This window comes from Chrysemys picta, chromosome 6 (assembly GCF_011386835.1).
Source record: "Chrysemys picta bellii isolate R12L10 chromosome 6, ASM1138683v2, whole genome shotgun sequence".
Lineage (NCBI taxonomy): Eukaryota > Metazoa > Chordata > Testudines > Emydidae > Chrysemys > Chrysemys picta.
Genome location: NC_088796.1, coordinates 105,343,738 through 105,364,914, shown reverse-complemented (window position 1 = coordinate 105,364,914; position 21,177 = coordinate 105,343,738). Strand labels below are relative to the sequence as shown.

General features: G+C 41.6%; 1 protein-coding gene across 2 annotated transcripts in view; it reads left to right on the top strand.

Annotated features, from left to right (window-relative positions):
* Positions 1–14,294, top strand: part of SNAPC3 (small nuclear RNA activating complex polypeptide 3) — a 39,618-nt gene extending 25,324 nt beyond the window's left edge. Inside the window, exons 7-10 of one of the 2 annotated variants that reach the window (XM_008169290.4) lie at positions 1,361–1,525; positions 2,293–2,400; positions 6,852–6,904; positions 14,172–14,294. In XM_008169290.4, coding sequence (XP_008167512.1) covers positions 1,361–1,525; positions 2,293–2,400; positions 6,852–6,858 — 280 coding nt within the window. In that variant the 3' untranslated portion in view covers positions 6,859–6,904; positions 14,172–14,294. Of the gene's footprint in view, positions 1–1,360; positions 1,526–2,292; positions 2,401–4,952; positions 6,004–6,851; positions 6,905–14,171 lie in introns of those variants that run through there. The other variant, XM_005295236.5, reaches the window with a different exon arrangement.
* Positions 14,295–21,177: the final 6,883 nt, after the last annotated feature.

Below are 21,177 nucleotides of genomic sequence, written 5' to 3'. Positions count from 1 at the left end.
AAAACCCCCTAATTTCCCTCCCCTTCCATAACCATCCCCAGCATTGAACTGATCTTCCTGAAGATCTAAAACTGCTTCCTCTGTATGAGCTGTGTCCATTTATTGCTTGGGAATGGGTTCTATGACGGGAAAAAGATTGGCAGCTGCAGTTTTGCCTGGACTAGACTTTAAAATGCCCTGTTTACAAAGGGCTTGTCTACACAGCGTCATTGTGTGCTCTACAGGGGTGTGAATTGTAGAGTGCTCTACCTGCCCCACGTAGACCCTGCCAGTGAAAACTCAGAGGTGTGCATTGATGTAATCCCATTTCAAACAGGACTACGTCAGTGTGCACTAGGTAACTTTTAGTTTATGCCAACACTGTCTATGTGGGGCAATTAGAGTGCTCTATATTTCATGCCCGTGTAGAGCCTACTAAGGTGCCATGTAGACAAGCCCAAAGACTGTTAAAGGGTGTCTCAAAAAAAAAAAGGGGGGGGGGGGCAATTGTCAGCTAGACTACAAATTAAAAATGTGCTATTTTTGTGAAGCCAGCAACCCCTCGTCTCTTCCTCCCATTACTGAGCATACATTGAATACTTTCTACACGAGTACTTCCCAGAGTTGGCAGAGAGAAGTTATGTGATCATCCCTGAGACAGGAGATGGGCCGAGCTGTGGTGGCTGGGATGGGAGGTGTCTTTGAGACCATTTCAAACTGTGGTTCAGTTTTGAAAACTTACTGAATTAAACCATCAATACATATTTATATGAAGGGCCTTTGTCGGGAGCTGAGCTATTATGGTGGGCAGTGTAGAAATCATCAGGGCTGGATTTGGTTCCTCACTGTGCCACAGACTTCCTGTGCAGTGTTGGGCAAGATGCATAATCTCTGTGCCTCACTCTTTGCTCACAAAATGAGGATGCTCATACTTTCCTAGCTCAGAGAAGTGTGAGTAAATGCTACATGTGGTAGTGGAACACCTCATAGCGATGAACATGTTCTAAAAAATCCAATAAATAAATACATGTGAGCTGAGGTCAGAAATAAGTGCAAAAGGTGATTGAGGCTTGGTGTGCCACAAAACACACGACTTCCATGCATGTCCAGGAAAGTCCTCAACTTTACTTGGATTTCTTTAGAAAAATGATTGGCATTGGATTCCGGGCAGCCTCAAGGCACAGTGTATAACTCTCTGAAAATGTGTTAGTCAACAAATCCCTACACACTAATGTAAGAAATGTTGGTAACTTTTTTTGTAATCAGTGCCCTGAATGAAGCGTTTCAGACACACCTAAAATACAAGGTGCACATATAACTTTCATACATTTTCAGCTTCTAACATAGCAATCCTAATTATTGTCTGTCCATGAAATTTCAGAACAATTATTGAGTGGTCAGAATCTCATGATCGAGGCTATGGGAACCTTCAGACTGCTAAAATGGAGGACTACACGTTTAATGACTTGTCCATCAAAATTGGTTTTCCATACCTCTTCTGTCACCAAGGAGATTGTGAGCATATCATTCTCATCACAGACATAAGGTAAATTATTACTATTTGGGAGTGCTCATGCAGTTTACTATAAGTGCTTTGCTTTCGCTCTTACAAAGCCTGATCTCAGAGAGTGCTTGATAAACACCAGTATCAACACTATTTCAGAAAGCTGAAGTAGAATAATTTCTAGAGTATAATAGTGTAATTTTTATGCAGAATTGGCTTAGTAAAAAGATTTTATTCTGTATGCACCTAATCCTCTGCAGCAAGCAAGGAGATAGACAGAAGGGAAACGAGAGACCATCATGTAATAAAACAGCCATAAAACTAGTATTGGATTGGCCCATGTCCTGCACTCCTTTGCCTTTTGTTAACAGCCTGCTCCTGCAAGATGCTCAGTGTCTCCCATGAGTTGGTGAGCATTCCTGTTGTCCTCAGTAGGAACGCTCAATGTATGGCAGCTAGGAATACTCCTTCAGCTCTCCCACTTAGAGAGGAAGCCAAAAAGCTTTTGTTCCCATAAGCCTGCTATACCTAGGGTTTGCACTGAGCGTCTCTTAGGTGGCGCTTGACATCTCCCAGGATAGGGCATTACATGTCTAATGGAGATCAGCTTTACCACTGACCATACTAGTGAGTCTGCAATATGATGCGACTAGTATTCATGTCTTAAGATTTGTGTCAGTGTTCCACAATTCTGAATGTGACTTTTCCTGGTCAGCATTGTCCTCTAACCTGACTGTCCGTGATGGTGTTCAGACACAATACAATGATGCAATGTAGCCAAGCCCTTATTCTGTTCCTCTCTGTGCCAGGCTTGTTCATCAGGATGACTGCCTGGACAGGACCCTGTATCCCTTGCTAATCAAGAAGCATTGGTTATGGACTAGAAAATGCTTTGTGTGCAAAATGTATACAGCCAGGTAAGTGACCAGTGCTATTTGGTTAGCTTGGTTTCTTCATCCAAGACTTCTGTTAACAGAAATCTTTCTAGGTGTCTTTTTTTAATATAGTATATTTTTTTTAATCAACATCCTCTGTCCTTGTACTCCAGGTGTTTGTGTCCATATAGAACTAATTCAAATTATTAGCCAGGCACAACCCACTTTTTTGTTATACACAAATCCTCAATTATTAAGTATCATTTTCTGAAGAATGTCACTGTCGTGCCCATCCTACAGACTATTGAACGATAGGGGAATCTCTTGTAGGACAACCAGAACAGAGTGGAAATCTTGAGGGTGGCAAACCTCTGGATAGCTCTCTTATGTTTGATACTTAGCATATGAGCACAGAACCCAGATCTATTTATTTTAGGGTTTTTATAGCATTTATTTTCTCAGTAAATTTTACTGATAGAGCAAAATGCTAGATTGAAACAATGATTATAACAGGACAAAATCTGAGTCTTTTTCAGGAGTCCATGTGTTATCTGTTAAAAAACGGTGTCTTCATTAAAGTATAGATAGTAGAGGAAGAGGAGTAAAGCTAACACCCTGATTTTACTATGCTGCTTTAAGTATCTCAATGCAATCATTTTAAAGGTTAAAAAGACAAAAAATATAGCTTCTCTTCCTCAACAGTTTAATGGGTTGTCTCTCTCTCCCCCTCCCCCCATTGTCCCTTTAGGCTCTGTAAGCAGAAAAATACATCTGTGGCCATTTGTGCTAATCCACACCCAGGCTTTGCTAGCTGTTTGTTCTAGTAAGAGAGAACTGTGAGAGAACCCTCTGTCCCCTGCAATACTTTATATCCTATTCATCTGGTCTTAGGAAAAGCCTGTCTGCAGACACGATAGAAATCTCTGTATCAGGAAAGTAAACCAATCCCACAGGCTAGTTATGACACCTCAGTGTTTTGGCTAGGTCACTTCAAAACCAAGTTTTGGCCGCTTGCTCTAAGTGGTAATTCATGCCCCTTATCCCATTCTGATACATGGACTGTGCTCCTTTATCTTCAGTATATTGTGATAGGATCACTCAAGATAATCGGGCAGAATGCTGTTGGGACAGCCCATCTTCACATTCTTAGCAAGTCCCCTGGATGCCATCAGAAGTGGCCATAATCCATCTGAGGAGTCTGACCATAAGGGGAGGTGGAGCCAAAGGATCAATGTCAGGGAAAGACAGGGTGGGGAATGCATTACCAGAGGTGATGGTCTCTAACTGCATTAAATTAAAACCAGGATTAAGCACTAAGATTAAATGGGGAGATGCTGAGCCATTGCTGACCAGAGCAACTTTGGCTGGACGTCTCTGCACATTCTAATCTGTGTTGGATAGCATCTTCAGTCACTGTTTTTTTTTTTTTTTTTTATGAGTAGCAAAGGCATTGTCTACAATGCAAATATTTGCACCATTGTAGCTATGCAGTTATAGTTCACTAGTGCAACCCCCCCCCCCAGTGTAGACGTGCTGCACTGGAGCAAATAGTGACTGGTAACCGTACAGCTTTCCTTTCTCTTTTGCAAGTCATTTCTCGCATTAGTGCAGTCCATCTACACTCTGGGTTTGTACTATGTTTATATAATACCTCAGGGCACTGGGTGTGGGTGTCTTGATCTTTAAGTTCTCCCATATAATTATTTCGCTGCACATCTACCATTCCTCATCTTGACAGCTGTATTGATGCTCTACACTTCTCAATAGAAGTGAAGTTATCAGCACCCTCCCTATTTAACCCAGTCTCCCCTGCCTCATTCAAGCCTATGATTTGAAAGGAAAATATTGTATGTGTAGATGCACATGTGTAAACAAAATATCATAAGTGACCAAACTGCATCAAAAACAATGCAAGCTCTTAAATTAAGATATAATTAAAACTGCCACTTGTCTGCTAATAGACAACAGTAAGTAAGAGAACTTAGAACAGATTAAAAATTCAATTCTAATGACCGAGAGGAAAAGCACTAGACTTTGGATGGCAGTGTTCAGTGTCAATCCCAATGATCTCAACCTGTTTCTAACAAAGTGTGTCTCTCCATTCAGTTGATTCCCAATTCTCTGAACAGATCTGGTTGTTGCTCAAGCAGTTTGCATAATTGGGCAAGCTGTTATATATCTAAATTCCTCACCCTCCCCAGGCAAAATACAGTTTTGATTTGTTACTTAAGTTGCCAGGCAATGAACAGGAGCTTCATATTATAATTTGAGTACCTAAAAGTTTGCTAAGCACTTCACAGAACAAGTAAGGACACAGCCCCTGCTAGATGCTGCTGCAGCAGCAAGTTTGTGGATGTGATTAAGGGAATGAGGTTCTTGGCAAACAGGTTTGGGAAAGAGCTGCCTCTGTAGGGAAATGGAGTAGGATGGCAAGGATAAGACTCATCCCACTGGGTTATTGTATCTTACATTCAACACCTGTACATGCAGTGAAATATGAAATGACTCTAAGAAAAAGATTTTGATGGGGGTGTATCCTATACACATCAAATGTGTCAGTCTAAAGTGAAACACCTGTGTTTTAAAACCTGCAGGTGGGTGACTAACGAGGACAGTCTCGCTCCAGAGGACCCCTGTTTCTTCTGTGATGTTTGTTTTCGAATGCTCCATTATGATGCAGAAGGCAATAAACTGGGAGAGTTCCTTGCTTACCCTTACGTTGACCCAGGGACTTTCAACTAAGGCTTCAACGAGAATGAATTCAGTGAACTGGAACCATGAATCTGCTGCAGTGGCGGTTGGGTGGTTCTGAACAGATGTAGTCTGAAATACTGCTGGGGTTTGGGATAGGCCATCGTTCCTTTGTTCAGTAGGGGGGATTCCTGCGCACATCAAGTTTTTGAATCTTGTTGGTAATCCAGAAAGGGAGCATTGACTTTTACACAATGGATTAGTGTGGAGGAAACCGCCTCAGCCATGCTTCGTTTTAACTATAAAAATGCAAAAGAGTACTGTTTACTTTTTTTAAAGTGCCTACAGTACATTAAATGTGGAACGACAGACTTCTAGGCAGAGAGACTAACACTTACAAATCCGGGTGTCCAAAGCTAGGGTCCTGAATAAAAGAAATCTGATCGTTAAAAGCTGTGCTCCTTTGGCTTCCATTAACTTCAAAGGATACTCCATTTGACTTGTAAGCACCCGGGTTTGAAAATTCTGGCCATAGTCGCCTCTGAACAAGGGCAGATGACTTTCATTAACTCTGATGGCAGTAATCCAAACCAATCACGAGGAGAGAATACATCCTAAGAAACCAGTCACAGCATGCTAGTTTATTTCCAGGTCTTTTGCTTCAAGCAATGGCTGCTTGTTGTTACTCAACACATTTTCCTTTCTTCTTCTTCTCTCTCTCTCTCTCTCTCTCTCTCTCTCTGAAGGAAGAGGCATTTGTGAAGAGTAAAATATGTTGATTTACCAATGCACTGTGCCCTACATTTCAAATTAATTTCATGTTTCTTTCAATTCCTATGCTCCTGAGTTTCATTTAAAGTTCATAATGGGCATTATTGCAAGAGCATCTTTGCTATTTTAATATTACTTGACTTCTCTTTACTGAAACTTAATAAAGTCCTATAGTCATTAAAATGTGACCTGTCAGCCAAGTTTATTCTGCTCATGCAGTATTACATAAGTAAGAGTCCTCTGCTTGCCGAGATATATTTCAATCTTCCAGGGAGCCTAGAGGTAAAGTTTTTTGTTTTTTAGTAGTCTGAAATTCTGGGAAGTTGAACAGAACAGACCTCTGCTGTTTAGTAAGAGTAATAGCATGAATTGCTCTTCTCTCATACATTTCAAAAAGTCCATCAGTTCCCCCCCTCCCGCAAAAAAAATCAGCTTTGCTGGGCATAGAAGTGCCTTCACTCTGTGTATATATGAAAAGGGTTTGTCAGAACTTATTCTATATGATTCAGGTTTTTATATGCCTCCATCCTGCCAACACTTACTCACAATAGTGAGGTTAAGCATATGTGTAATCCCACTGACTTAAAAAATTAAGTATCTGTGTAGATGTTGGCAGGGGATCGGGGTCACACTGTGCCTATCACTGTTGTATCTGAATGCCTTCCCATGGCACATTAAGCATTGTGACTAGTATCAGTCAATGGTCCTTTCTCCTTTCCTCTACTGTGAGAAGAATTATGTGAAGTTTTTTATTTTACTCCTCTATTTGCTATATGTCCTTTGAAAATACGGTCAAAGAAGTGCATCTTCCATTTGGGATGGAAGGTGAGGAGATTTGTGGTAGTTTTTAGTGTCTGCTAAGTGCGAGTGTGTGGTACATTTAGTGATGATTGATCCACCACACTCAAACAGTCACTATCTTAGACTGGGTAGTAGTGGGGGAGAAGCCAGTCAGGTGAAAGCAAGACTATAGGAAACATTTCACCACTATTCCAGCTTTGCAATTCATCCATTTTTTTTCTTCTTAAAAGGTCTTAATAAAGGCAGAGATATGTCATGGCTGGTATCTAGAATGTGGATGGATGTGAGTAGAAAACACATTTGAAATATGCATGCTCTTGAGCCCTATCTTGGTGTTCTGTCTCTCTTTTCACAGTAGGCTGGTTTGTGCTGCTATAAAGGCTTTTAAAACAATTCCCTTTAGAATGCAACTTTCATGTTTCCTTCGAAGAGTAGCATTCCAGTGATGCTTACCTTCCCCAAGCCCCTCTTCTTTGGCTGCCTTCTATTAACATATGGGCTTTCCAATCCTCTTTAGCACTGCAACTGTGATTAGATAAAACAGTAGCTTTAGAAATTACACCAGCTGTCTGTTGTGTGATAGCTTATCCATCTGAATTCTAAGAGGCCAATCATTACAGGTTTTCTTACTAGAAAGGATAGAAGAGAAATTCTGAGATGAGGAAACCCAAAATTTGTTTGGTCTATAGTTTTAATAATAAAACTCTTTTCTATCCTGTTTGCTCTAACTAACCTGACTAATTAACCACTTCACCTTCTCACCTCTGCAAGGCAAAGTCTCAGACAAACTTACCTTAAAATGACTGGTTTATATAGCTTAAAAAAAAAAAAAACTTGCTAGAGCCAGTCCTCCATTTATCTGATAATGTGCAGAGACACAAGTTACAGCTCTGGTTGTGAGAATTCGCTATATTTATGTATTTCGCAGGGGGGATGGAGTGCTACGTTTCTTGTATGTGTTGTGTTCTGGCCCTATCACATGTCAAATGAAGTGACTTGAATGCTACATTGAGTAAAAAGGTCACAAATTATATTTTGAAAAATCCTTTAATTCCTTGAGTCCCAGGAGCAGTCACAGGACAGCTGGGTCTGGTTTTGGTTTAGTGTTTTCTTCTGAATGAGCCCTCTGAGTCAAACCTAGTAACGGCCCCAGCTGTCCATTTATAATTACATTTCTAAGTTACCAGCTGGGTATTTGTGTTTTGGCTACTTGTTTAACAATGTTAGCATTTAAATGATCACAACTTCAACGTTTATTTAACACCCCGTGAAGATAAATGAGCAAAGATCATATCTATTTATATTCTCTGGCTTAGTCACTCATCAAGAAGAGCAGAGTAACATTCTGAGATGGAATGAAGCTGACTTGTGGCTGTAGGTAGACATAGCCTTACAGCAGCAGAGCTGTAGCTCGGTAGTGTAGACACTTGCTATAGTGATGGAAGGGGTTTTTCCATCACTGTGGTAAATCCGCCCCCTCAAGAGGCCATAGCTAGGTTGACAGAAGAATTCTTTCATCAACATAGCTGCATCTGCAGTGTGGGTTACTGTAGATGTACGAGTTGTGAAATTTTCATAGCCTTGAGTGAAGTAGCTAGGTCAACCTAAGTTTTACATGTAGACCAGGCCTTAGTACCTAGTTTACGTACCTAGTGTTTTTAACTGGTAATAGGTATTCCTAAGAAACAAAAGTATTATATGAAAAAATGTTACACAGTTGGCACTAATTGCACTAGGGACAGGAAATGCAGAATTAACCTTAATTGTGTTGTCTTGGCACCTAAACATTACAATAGGGCTTTTATTACTTGATCACACAACATACAGCCAATGATGCATATGAGCTTCCCATCAAACTACTGACAAGTTCTTAGCACCTACATTGTTATAGGTGCAGGCTTGTGACTTTTTTGGCTGGTTGTATTAACTGAAGCGCTCAGAAAAACAGAAGCAAGAATTGAAAGCAGGGTTCTTGCACAGCACTGAAAAGCACTAGCACCATGTGTGCATGCAAGAAATGCACGGGTCTCTCATCCAAAAGGCTTACAGACTAAATAGAGTAGGTGAGCAAAGCCTGGAACTGGAAAAGGAGGCAGAGACTTGCTCAAGGTCACACAGCAAGTCAGCTAAATAGCTGTGTAGAGAATTCAGCTCTCAAGTCCCACTTCAATGCCCAATCCACTGGACTGCAGTGCTAATTTTTATTATTTATATATAAAAAAAATCTCCACCTGATACCAGTAGCTGTTGCCATGACAGAGATGTAAAAACTAGGCATTGTAAGGGTGGCATGCATCCAGACACACAGCCTCACTCCTACTCAATGTCTAAAATTAGACCAGATTGGGCCTCTTCAAAACAGTCATCTGCTTTCAAGCATCAGTCACTGCCCCTGATATGACATGTGGCTGTGCCTCCTGCACCTGGTGCATCTTAAACCACCTTCCACAGATTTGTGCCTTGGTTTAGGTTTGTTAGAGTTTTAGAACATAAGCTACGAACAGATATGAGCTCTGAGGTGACAAAGGGCAACATTAGGGCTTGTGGCTGAGCAATGGCATCCTGACTAAAGCATTCAGAGTCTGGAGAGCCCACTTACTCTAGGAGATCTCCTTGCCTCCTCTCAGGAATAGAGAGAGTACATGCACAAGAGAGCTCTTGCAACTAGTTCTGCCTGGGATCAACCTTTCCAGACTACTGTAGCCCTTTCAGGAGTCTGATTTGTCTTGCGTACCCCCAAGTTTCACCTCACTTAAAAGTTACTTGCTTACAAAATCAGACAGAAAAATAGTGTCATAGCCCCACTATTACTGAAAAACTGCTTACTGTCTCATTTTTACCATATGATTATAGCATCAATTGGAATACAAATATTGTACTTACATTTCAGTGGATCTGGACACATTTTGGGGAAGAGACCCCTCGTGGTGACTTGCTCAGGCAGTCTGCCAGAGTATTTTGAACTCCCAGGAGGAGTTACATTTCAGTGTAGAGTATATCGAGCAGTATAAACAAGCCATTGTCTGGATGAAATTTTAGTTTGTACTGACTGCGCTAGGGCTTTTTATGTAGCCTGTTGTAAAACTAGGTAAACATCTAGATGAGTTGATGAACCTCCTCAAACACCTCTGGGTACATATACCCCTGGTTGAGAACCACTCAACTAGAAATTCATCAGGGATGCTTTTTTTAGCCTCTGGAGTTTAAAAAAAAGAAGGAAAATCCACTAACATTATTCTTGTTGCTAGATCTCATGAATAAATCTCTAAGTAAAATTTGTCTTACCTGTAACAAAGTAGTCAAATGGGAACACAATCTTGACCGTCTGCTGCCAAGCAGAACCCATTTGTATGTAATGGAAATCACAGACCAGAGATTGTGACACTGGCTAATGGTGATGTTCCCAAGCACTAGAATGCCTTGGAGCAGGATCAGAGAGGGTTTCTTCTCCTGGGAGACATGACCCATGCTCATATTTCTACTATAGACGAGCTATGACCATCTCGCACTGGCCTGTCCAACTGTTGACCCCTATGTCCCCTGCTGCTGGTTGTTGAGGGAGAAGGAGATGCACATTAAAAGAGCAGAAAGAATAAGACAAGAGCTGGGAGTTGATCCTTGCCAAGAGGCTGGCTGCTATGTTGGCAGAAGCCTGTGAGAAGCATGAGGCTTTTCACGTCTTAGAGGGATGAAGCCCTCTGCTTCTCAATGGCCCAGGGAAGGGCAAATGGGTCTGGTGAAAAAATGCATTTAAGGTACTCACTTCTTGGCACATACAAACTTGCCCTGTCTCAGTCCTACGGTCTTCAGTTCCTGCAGGGAAATGCATGTGCTATGAAAATGGCAACTAAGCCCAGGCATGGTACTGATAGAGTTTGAAAGATTGCTAAAAAGTATTTAGAACGATCTTTACCTTTTATCCATGTACTACAGTTTTCCTTTAAGGAAAAGAATATTTTGTGCTGATACAACATGTTTCACCCTGAGCTTCTCAACACTTCACAAGCTAGCAAAACCTAGCTACAGAATCCAGTTATCTTAAATCTCAGTTCCCAGCTTGCGTGTTGTGAGGAAGAGGTAGTGGTTAGTCTATTAAACGCCAACATCATTTGTTTCTAAACCAAATATTTTCAACCTTGCCAAATCTTTTGGCATTTCCCACCCCATAACATTTAGCACTTTGCCAGCACAATGGTGAGGTAGACCTTTGCTTCTCACATTGAGGGAAAGTAGGAAACCTAGAACACCTTAGTTCCTCCTTGATTTTACTACTGCTGTACAATCTCACAGTAAAAAGTGACTTGAACAGATCAATGTTGCTTTCTAATCCTGCTCAGGCACTTGAGTTTACATCACAACAGCACCATTTTGCTTTACAAAACACCTAGTTACATTGCCCAATTGCATGAACACTAGTAAACTTGTGGTTTGAAAAGTAAGGCTGTAACTAAACGTATTCTGTATTCAATTGCACAAGTATAATTTGTGAGAAACCAAGAGCTGTTCTTGCCTCTGTTAGAAGAGTTTAGCATCCTGACAGTGCCTTGGTTATCTCACCTCCATTTCATGAAAAGGATTTGGAAATAACACTGGTCTACAATTTTTGAGAAGTCGTCTGCTTCAGAGATAAAATGTGCTATTTATTATGTATTTTGATGTGCTGAATTCAAATATGACAATTAAAACAACTGGCTACTGTTTCTAAGATATTTAAGTTTTTACATTTTATGTCTATGTATATTGTGTAGATAGTAGAGTTTTAATAATAAATTATAAACTTAGGTCTTTTCATGTGTTTGTGGTTGCTTTACATGATAATATTTCACCCGTCCTGTTTATGTAACACTTTAAAAATCAGCAAAAGGGTTATATAAATAAAATTTATTATGAAACAAAAGGCAAAAAACTATGATGTACATAGTTTAGTCCTATTCAGTGTCTACTCAGCGCTTCTTGGCTTGTCTCTTGTATTCATTAAATGGAGCATCTCTTGTCACTGTCCAGCAATAGTCTGCAAGCATTGATGGGCTCCATGTGCCCTGATAGCGTTTCTCCATTGTTGCAACGTCCTGGTGAAATCGCTCACCGTGCTCGTCGCTCACTGCTCCGCAGTTTGGTGGAAAAAAAATCTAGATGAGTGCAAAAAATGTATCTTTAGTGACATGTTGCAGCCAAGGCTTTTGTACGCCTTGAGGAGGTTTTCCGCCAACAACCTGTAGTTGTCTGCCTTGTTGTTTCCGAGAAAATTTATTGCCACTAACTGGAAGGCTTTCCGTGCCGTCTTTTCCTTGCCACGCAGTGCATGGTCAAATGCATAATCTCGAAGAAGTTCAGGAATCCGAGGACCAACAAAGACACCTTCCTTTATCTTAGCTTCACTTAACCTTGGAAATTTTCCACAGAGGTACTTGAAAGCTGCTTGTGTTTTGTCAGTGGCCTTGACAAAGTTCTTCATCAGACCCAGCTTGATGTGTAAGGGTGGTAACAAAATCTTCCTTGATTCAACAAGTGGTGGATGCTGTACACTTTTCCTCCCAGGCTCCAATGACTGTCGGAGTGGCCAATCTTTCTTGATGTAGTGGGAATCTCTTGCACGACTATCCCATTCGCAGAGAAAACAGCAGTACTTTGTGTATCCAGTCTGCAGACCAAGCAAGAGAGCAACAACCTTCAAACTGCCACAAAGCTGCCACTGATGTTGGTCATAGTTTATGCACCTCAAAAGTTGTTTCATGTTGTCATAGGTTTCCTTCATATGGACTGCATGACCAACTGGAATTGATGGCAAAACATTGCCATTATTCAGTAAAACAGCTTTAAGACTCGTCTTCGATGAATCAATGAACAGTCTCCACTCATCTGGATCGTGAACGATGTTGAGGGCTGCCATCACACCATCGATGTTGTTACAGGCTACAAGATCACCTTCCATGAAGAAGAATGGGACAAGATCCTTTTGACGGTCACGGAACATGGAAACCCTAACATCATCTGCCAGGAGATTCCACTGCTGTAGTCTGGAGCCCAACAGCTCTGCCTTCCTCTTGGGTAGTTTTAACTCCCTAACAAGGTCATTCAGTTCACCTTGTGTTATGAGGTGTGGTTCAGAGGAGGAGGATGGGAGAAAATGTGGGTCCTGTGACATTGATGGTTCAGGACCAGAAGTTTCATCCTCTTCCTCGTCTGACTCAAGTGAGAATGATTCTGGTGCATCAGGAACCGGCAGTCCTTCTCCGTGGGGTACTGGGCATATAGCTGATGGAATGTTTGGATAATGCACAGTCCACTTTTTCTTCTTTGACACACCTTTCCCAACTGGAGGCACCATGCAGAAGTAACAATTGCTGGTATGATCTGTTGGCTCTCTCCAAATCCTTGGCACTGCAAAAGGCATAGATTTCCTTTTCCTGTTCAACCACTGGCGAAGATTTGTTGCACAAGTGTTGCAGCATATGTGTGGGGCCCACCTCTTGTCCTGATCTCCAATTTTGCAGCCAAAATAAAGGTGATAAGCTTTCTTAACCATAGTGGTTATACTGCGCTTTTGCGATGCAAAAGTCACTTCACCACAAACACAGCAGAAGTTATCTGCACTGTTCACACAAGTACGAGGCATCTCTGCTCACTTTGGCTAAACAGAAATGTGTCCCTTTGCAAAATCAAACACTGACAAATAAGAGAGCACGACACTGTAGGATTTCTAGAGCTGATATAGGGCAATTTGTTCAGCAGAGTGATGTAAGCTTCATTATGATTGCATCATCCATGACTTCTAGAAATAACATGATGCAATTCATATCATGTATGATGCAGTACCAGCTTCAGATTGCATCAGTCATTGTTTTGCCTAAAAAGCAAGTACTGTCCAAACCCAGTCATAAATTTATTCATAGATCCAGTCAAGATGTATTTTAGTCATTTCTGGTTTAAATTGAGATCCCTTCCCTTTATAACTCACTTATCCTCCGCCATTCCCAAGTCAAGGGTCGTATATACTGACCCAATAGCGTATCTTGAAAACTAGAGCCAATCAACAATTTGAAGCACCATTTTCGTTCTCAGTGACCCAGAATTAGTAAAGTTTGACTGCATTTATTTCAGAAGCATTTTGGCTGTAGAGCAGTGAATTTGTTCCTGGGAGAATAATAGAAGTTTGTCTTTCCCCCAATTCCCAGAATGCATTTTCAAATCTCCCACAAGACACTTACGGAAGGAGTTGTTGGGGAAAAAATGGTTACCTATCTTTCCATAACTGTTGTTTTTCAAGATGTGCTGCAAATGTCCATTCCTCTGTAGGTGTGTGCACACACCTTGTGCACAGCTGGAGATTTCCCCCTCAGCAGCACCTGTCAGGGTAGTGTGATTGGCCTCAATAGAGGACCATACTGCCTCTGACCCCTGTCTGTTCCTTTCTAAGAAAGACTCAGAGAGGGGAAGGAGGATAGGTTCTGGAATGGGAATGTGCAACACCTCTCACAGACCGACCGTTATGGAAAGGTCGGTAACTGTTTTTCTTCTTTGAATGATTGCGTATGTCCATTCCTCTGTAGGTGACTCAAACACTTTGAACTGGAGGCAAGTCCGGAGTCTACTTAAACAGGGATTGTAAAACCACCTGTCCAAATCTGGCATCATCTCTCGATTGATGAGAGACGGCATAGTGAGAAGCAAAGGTATGGACCGATGATCAAGTTGCTATCTTACAAATGTCCAGGATGGACACATGAGCTGGAAAAGCTGCAAAAGCTGCTGGTGACCTAGCTGAGTGAGCTACAACTTTACTTGAAGGAGCAGTATCAGCCAATCGGTAGCATAAATTAATATGGCTGGAGATCCAGGCAGCGATCTAGTGGGTGGCCCTTTAGTCTGTCTGAAACTGCAATGAAGAGCTGAAACATAAACCTGAATGGCCTAGTCTGATCCAGGTAAAAAGCCAAAACTCTTCCGACATTTAGAGTATGGAGTTTTTCCTCCCATTTACTCAAATGAGGCTTTGGAAAGAAAGTTGATAAGTAAATTGCTCGATTAATATGAAAATCAGAAACAACTTTAGTCAGGAATTTTGGGTGAGGCCTAAGGAAAACCTTATCCCTAAATAAAATTGTATAGGGAGGCTCTGATACTAAAGCTCATATCTCCCCTACTGTCCTGACCAAGGTTTCAACAACCAAGAGAGCCACCCTCATAGACAGGTGTAATAGAACAAGTTGCTAGCAGCTCACAGAAAGAACCCATCAACTTTGCTAGAACTAAATTTAAATTCCACTGTGGAACTGGGCTGTGAACCTGAGAGTATAATCTGTGCAAACCCTTTAGAAATCTGATGGACCTAGGATTTGAAAAAATAGATTGGTATCCATGGGAGGGTGGAATAGTTGCCTGCTGGACTCTGATGGAACTAAGAGCTAACTCTTGTTGTTTCAGAAACAAAAGATAGTCCAAGGTATGGTAAACTGGAGCTTGAACTGGGGCACCACCTCTTTGAGTAGACCCAACAGAGAATCTATTCCATTTTGCAAGGTAAATAGACCTAGTTAAAGGCTTCCTGCTACTCAGCAGAACTTTCTACACTCCCTTAGAGCAATCTCATTCTGAGTTTGTCAACCATGGAGCATCGACTATGTCAAGTGCTGGGATGAAAGAGGTGGCGTAGTCCTGGGAGATCACCTCTCTCAGGAGCAACAGTAGAGGTTTGACTGACAGGTCTAGTAGAGTCGAAAACCAATACTGACTGGGCCATCCTGGGGGTACTAGAATAAGGTGAGAGGAATCTTGCTTGACTTTGGCCAAGACTTGGGGCAGGAGCAGAACTGGAGGGAAGGCCTACAACAGGCCTTTTGACCAGGGTAGAAGGAAAGCAACTGTCAGTGAACCTAGGCTGTGACTTGCTCAAGAACAAAACATGACATTTTGTTTGCTCTTACTGCAAAGAGGTCCACTCAAAGTTCCCCACTGCTGGAAAATGGACCTTGACACATTTGGGGGAAGAGACCACGTGTGGTGACCTGCAAAAGACCTGATCAGGTAGTCTGCCAGAGTTTTTTGAACTCCTAGAAGGTAAACAGCTTTCAGGACGGAACTGGCAATGCAAAATTTCCAAAGGATTGCCTCCTGGCATAACTTCATCGATCGAGCCCTCCTTGTTTGTCTACACAGAACATGGCTGCTATGTTGTCTGAATATCAACAAATTCCACCCCAATATGTTGAAAGAACATCAGGCAGGCAAACAGATGGCCTGAAGCTCCCTGATATTTATATGGAGGCTTAGACCTGTGGAGACCAAAGCCCCTGAGTCTGAAGGGGACCTAAGTAGCTCCCCAACCTAGATTTGATGTATGTGTGACTGCAGTGTGTCTCTGCTGTGGAAGGTCAAAGGGAACTCCCATGCAAACATTCAAGGGTTTTATCCACTAGTCCAGGGATGACAAGACCTGAGCAGGTTTTTGAACCACCATGTCCATATGATGATGGGTCAGTGAACAGACAAACCACCCCTACAGTTATCTGAGGTGCAGTCTGGCATGCTGCACCATGTAAGTGCACGCCTCATGTGAACCTAGAAGTTTGTGGCAGAACCATAGTGCCAGGGTGCACTATTAGGTCTAGAGCAGTGACCTGCCTTTTTTGTAATCTCTGCTCCAGTAGGAAAGCCCTGACCTTTGTAGAGTTCAAGACAGCCCAATGAATTATGTTCTTTGAACCAGAGTCAGGATAGATTTCTTTGTATTTATTAGGAAATCCAGTGCATCGAAAGTAGACTGAATAGTCACTATGCTGGAGAATACCTGAGACCTGGACTGGCCTCTTACTAGCTAGCTGTCTAGGTAATGGAATAGGACTCCCAACCTTCGCAGGAATGCTGCAACTGCTGTCCTGCATTTTGTAAATACATAAGGGGCTGCTGACCGTCTGAAAGGCTGTACTGCAAATTGGTAGTAAGATCCATTGACTATGAAACTTTCTGATGAATCGCTACATGAAAATAAGCATCCTTTAAGTCAAGAGCCAAATACCAGTCCCCAGTAGCTAAGGAAGGGATAATAGATGCTAGAATAACCATCCAGAATTTTGTTTTCTTTACGAAGAAATGGGAGTAAAATCCCTTTGGTCTTAATGACATGGGAACTTCCTGTATGGCCCCCATGAGAAGGAGAGACAACATCTCATGAAAAGGCACGCTCGTGAACGTGGCCTGTGAAGAGGGACCGGAAAGGCAGATGGAAAAGGGGAATAGAAATAAATTGAAGGGTGTATCCCAGTTCCACTGTGATTAACACCGACTGATCCATAGTGATGTAGGTCCAAGCAGGACAGACCGTTGACCAAAATGGTACTCTGGGAAGTGGTAGACTGCTTTCAACCAACAGGTCAAAATGATGGTTTAGAAGACCCGGTTTGCTTATAAGAACTGGCAGGTGCAGAAGAGGGGGGCAAATGGATGATGCTTCTTGTAACTTCTGCCTCTTTTTGGACAGGTCCTGGCTATGTGGCAAGAAGAGATGAAACTGCTGGGACTGCTGTGGGTGAAACAGTTTTCTTTTTTTTACTGGTGTATAAATCACCGGAGACTTAAGGTTAAGCAACTCTGTGGCTGCCTCGACAGCCTTGGGTGTAGAGAGCACCAGAAAGGGCTCCCGAGTCTGCTGTACCAAAAGGTGTACTGGGCCTTCAAGAACTGGTCTGAACAGCTCCATTCTGGGCTTCAGAGTCAGCAATCCCTCCTGATTTACGGACTGCCTCTAGGGTTGTCTCTCTTCTTTGAGCACACTTCTGAGTCCTTACCTCCACTCAGTGCCTTCACCATAGATTTCAAAGGCACGTTAGCCAATCTTTGGAAGACTTATGTAGCCTCTTCTTAGGTACCGCCGAGAATCTGCCTCTTGCCTCAGTCGGATGGGGGGAGCACTCCTAACAGATGTGGACATACACAGACTCCATAAGCAGGTACTTGAGTCTGGCAGCCGTCTTTTTTTTATTGGGGTTTGAACCATGTACAGATGTGACACTTGTCACCCACATACACCTCTCCCAGACACTTAAGGCAGCTGTGGTGTGGGTTGCTCAATGGCATAGATTTGTTATATGAGCAACAGGCTTGAAGCCTGGAAAAGGTGGCATTAGTCTGGTACCAAGCCTGGTACCCAAACGGGAACTGGTAACACCACTCTAGAAAAATACTACTCTAAATTTATTCTTGTATCTAACTATGTACGAACACAATACAATAGACTGAAAACTAATACTATAGGTACTATGTACACTAAGAGGGAAGACTTGCAAATGCAAGGATCGCAGCTCCAACAACAGTCACTGGCAGTAAGAAGGGACAGTGTGGCCCTTTATACCTGTGTGCAGTGGCGCAAGGTACCAGAGGGCACTCACGCTGCCCCCATGGGTACCACGAAGGGGAAAATCTGACAACTGCACAAGATACGCACACACCTACCGTGGAAGGGATATGTGCAGTCACTTGAAACTGAACTGTGGGATCAGTACCCAGAACATAGTGCAGTACAGCACAGGTATAGGGACACATTGCAAAATTGCATGGGTAGACAGTGCAAAAATATTGTTTTCTTCAAAAACTTTTCCTGAGCAATAAAACATACTTCCTGACCAGCTCTAAGCATGTGGATGGTGTACACATCCCAGTGTAAAGCCACCATCTGCATATACAAAGTGAGTGAGGTTTTTTTTGTTTGCAGATTTAGCTGCACAGCCATGCCTCTCTGTCCCATCATCATTTGACTGCTTTAATGCTCTCTACACAAGAATGCATTTTGAGATCACATAACTGAATGTGGTGACAGTTCACATCTGCACAGGGAGTGATTCCAGAATAGCTGCTCCTGAGGAACTCCATGTGTTGATGATCTTACTCCAGAGTAAGGGTAGGTCTACACTTACCGCCAGACCCGGAGGTAAGCAATCGATCTTCTAGGATCGATTTATCACGTCTTGTCTAGATGCGATAAATCAATCCCGGAAGTGCTCGCCGTTGATGCCGGTACTCCAGCTGCAGCTCCCACGTGGGGTTGATTGCAAGCCTGTTGCATGCGGTAGTTTAGTGTTACTCTACCCAGCTGCCTGTGACCACAAAGAACCAGAAGGTAAGCCAGGGATTGCTGGAGCAAAGTGATGGTCCAGATACTCCCTTTCACCTCACCACGGCCACTGTTCTCTATTTTGAGGGCCAGGTGCACAACAGCGCAGGAGGTGAACCAACAGTTCATATTGGTATCTGCGTGGAGTACTTGTCTATTGCTTTAGAAACAAGTGAACTACTAAGCGTCTCCCTTAATGCATTTGGCCAACTGTACAGTGTATACATTTCATCTGAGGAAAATCTGTTTTAAATTCACACTTTACCTTATTCTGGATTAATTTTGATGTGTAGACAGTTGAGGGTTATACTGGGAGCAGCAGTGGCTACTGTTGAATTTGGAGGTGGAATTCAAGGTGGTATTTTTAATATCCTGTAAGGAAGACATTTTATTTTACTATACCTAGTACATAATTTTATATTTTAATTCTATTAAAAATTAAGTATACAAAGATCAATGTTCAGTTCTGTAAATTGATGCATTGTTTAGTTTCTTAATCACTCATTCAGTGCCAACACTATGGATGCAAATTGTGTTTTCTATATATTTCTGGTTAAGGGACAAAAACTGCTCGTGTATAGGAGCTATATATATATATGGATGTACTAAAATTTAATACCTTAATAGGTTTTGTATCTTCTAGTGATTTATTTAAGTGGATTCTGGTATACGTGAATGTACAGATCTTAGTGTTTATGTAATCAAACTTTTTAAAGCTCAGTCTATGTGGCTTGTGGACCTAGTGTCCCTGAGCAGCAGCAGCCTCTCTCCTTGTGACTTGCTGCTACAACTTAACTTATTGGTTTTCATCATACCTAGGCCTCTGCAAGTTACACCGAATGGGTCCATGGTCCAATTATACACCTTAATCTGCAGGATTGGAGCCTTTGATTGTAGGCTTCTCAAGGCAAGGATGCTATGACCTCTATTTTAAAGTGTCAGGCACAGCTATAGACTATATAATTAATAAAAATGTGAAGCATAATAGACATGGTGTTATGCACCTGGACAACAGAAATGCTAAATTTAAACTAATACTTAAACTAATATTTAGCCTTATTGAATATATACTACCTGCATCCAGGTTTAAATGGAAAGACCCATCTACACTATGAAAACAATATAGGCTAGGGATGCACTTACAACACAATTAAGTTGTGTCTCAATAAATGTAACAGGGTCAGATAACTGGGCCAAATATTTAAGTGAGATTTAGCCCACTTTTGTGACCTAGTTACAACACTGCAAATTTTAACACTGTCTCCTGACTTGATGGCTTGTCCTTTTACGTTACTAAGTATTTTCTAAAAGTTGAGATGGGGCATTCAGGAGCCCTCTCTACTCTGCTTGTTCTAAACTCCTGATCAGGAAAATAGTGGAGACCTTCCCTCGATATTATATATAGCTATCCCTGTTTTGGTTGAAGGAGATTGGGGGACCTACGGAGAGACACTGCATCTGTATTACTTTTGATGCTAGGTTGCTTTATTACTTAGTCTTCATGAATAGTGTTAGAGCATAAAAATGATAGGGAAAGCTACTAATGCAAAAGTTAAATTTTTGTGTGTAATAGATGTGGGTGACAATACAGACATATCTCCATCTATACACATAGGTATCAACTTAAAATGAACAATGAGCTATCCAGGGACTCAATTTTAGTGCGCATTAATTCAGATTATATACAAGGAGTTTTTTCCTTAAACATGTAGGAAAATAAACAAATTGCTTGCATCTATAATTTAGACACTGTGCAATTAACAGAAATTTAAAAAATGGAGCATAAGTTTATAGAATTGTATGTTAACTAATTTGTAATAGAATATAATTGAGTGCTAGTGTAGAAAAATGTCTTGCTTACAAGACACAATAAAACTGAGTGATTCTGAAATTTTCCATCTACACCCTACAGCCAGCTAGGAAAAATACATCAGTGCTCTTGCTCTTCACATTCATACACCCTACACTGCTACTGTTACAAAGAATGACAAGAAGTTTGCCCCAAAAAGCTAAGTTCAGTATAAGCATTGAAGAATTGTTAATTTCCATTTGACTCTCCACAATACATCACTCGTGTTGGTTAAGCTGTCTTCACAGGCACATGGTACTTTACATATTTTGTTAGGTGAGCAAGCAGCTGGCCACAAGGATTTATTTTTGATGAGTGTAACTCAAGTTTTTTTGCCAGACCAATATGAGAGTTCAGCTGGACATGGTTATTGACCTGCACTAAACAAAATGTTCTAGTACAGATGCGCCCAACTCCAACGTACATTAAATGATCTTAAACTTTCTCTTAATGGCAGTGTGTTAGTATCATTTCTATAGTGTTGCATTTAAAGCCTGGCTGAAGGATCATGTTCAGGTTGTGGGTTGTTGTGGAAGGGATACATGAGGTTATAGCAATGCACACAAGACAAGAAAAATAAACCATGCCCCAATAGGTTTAA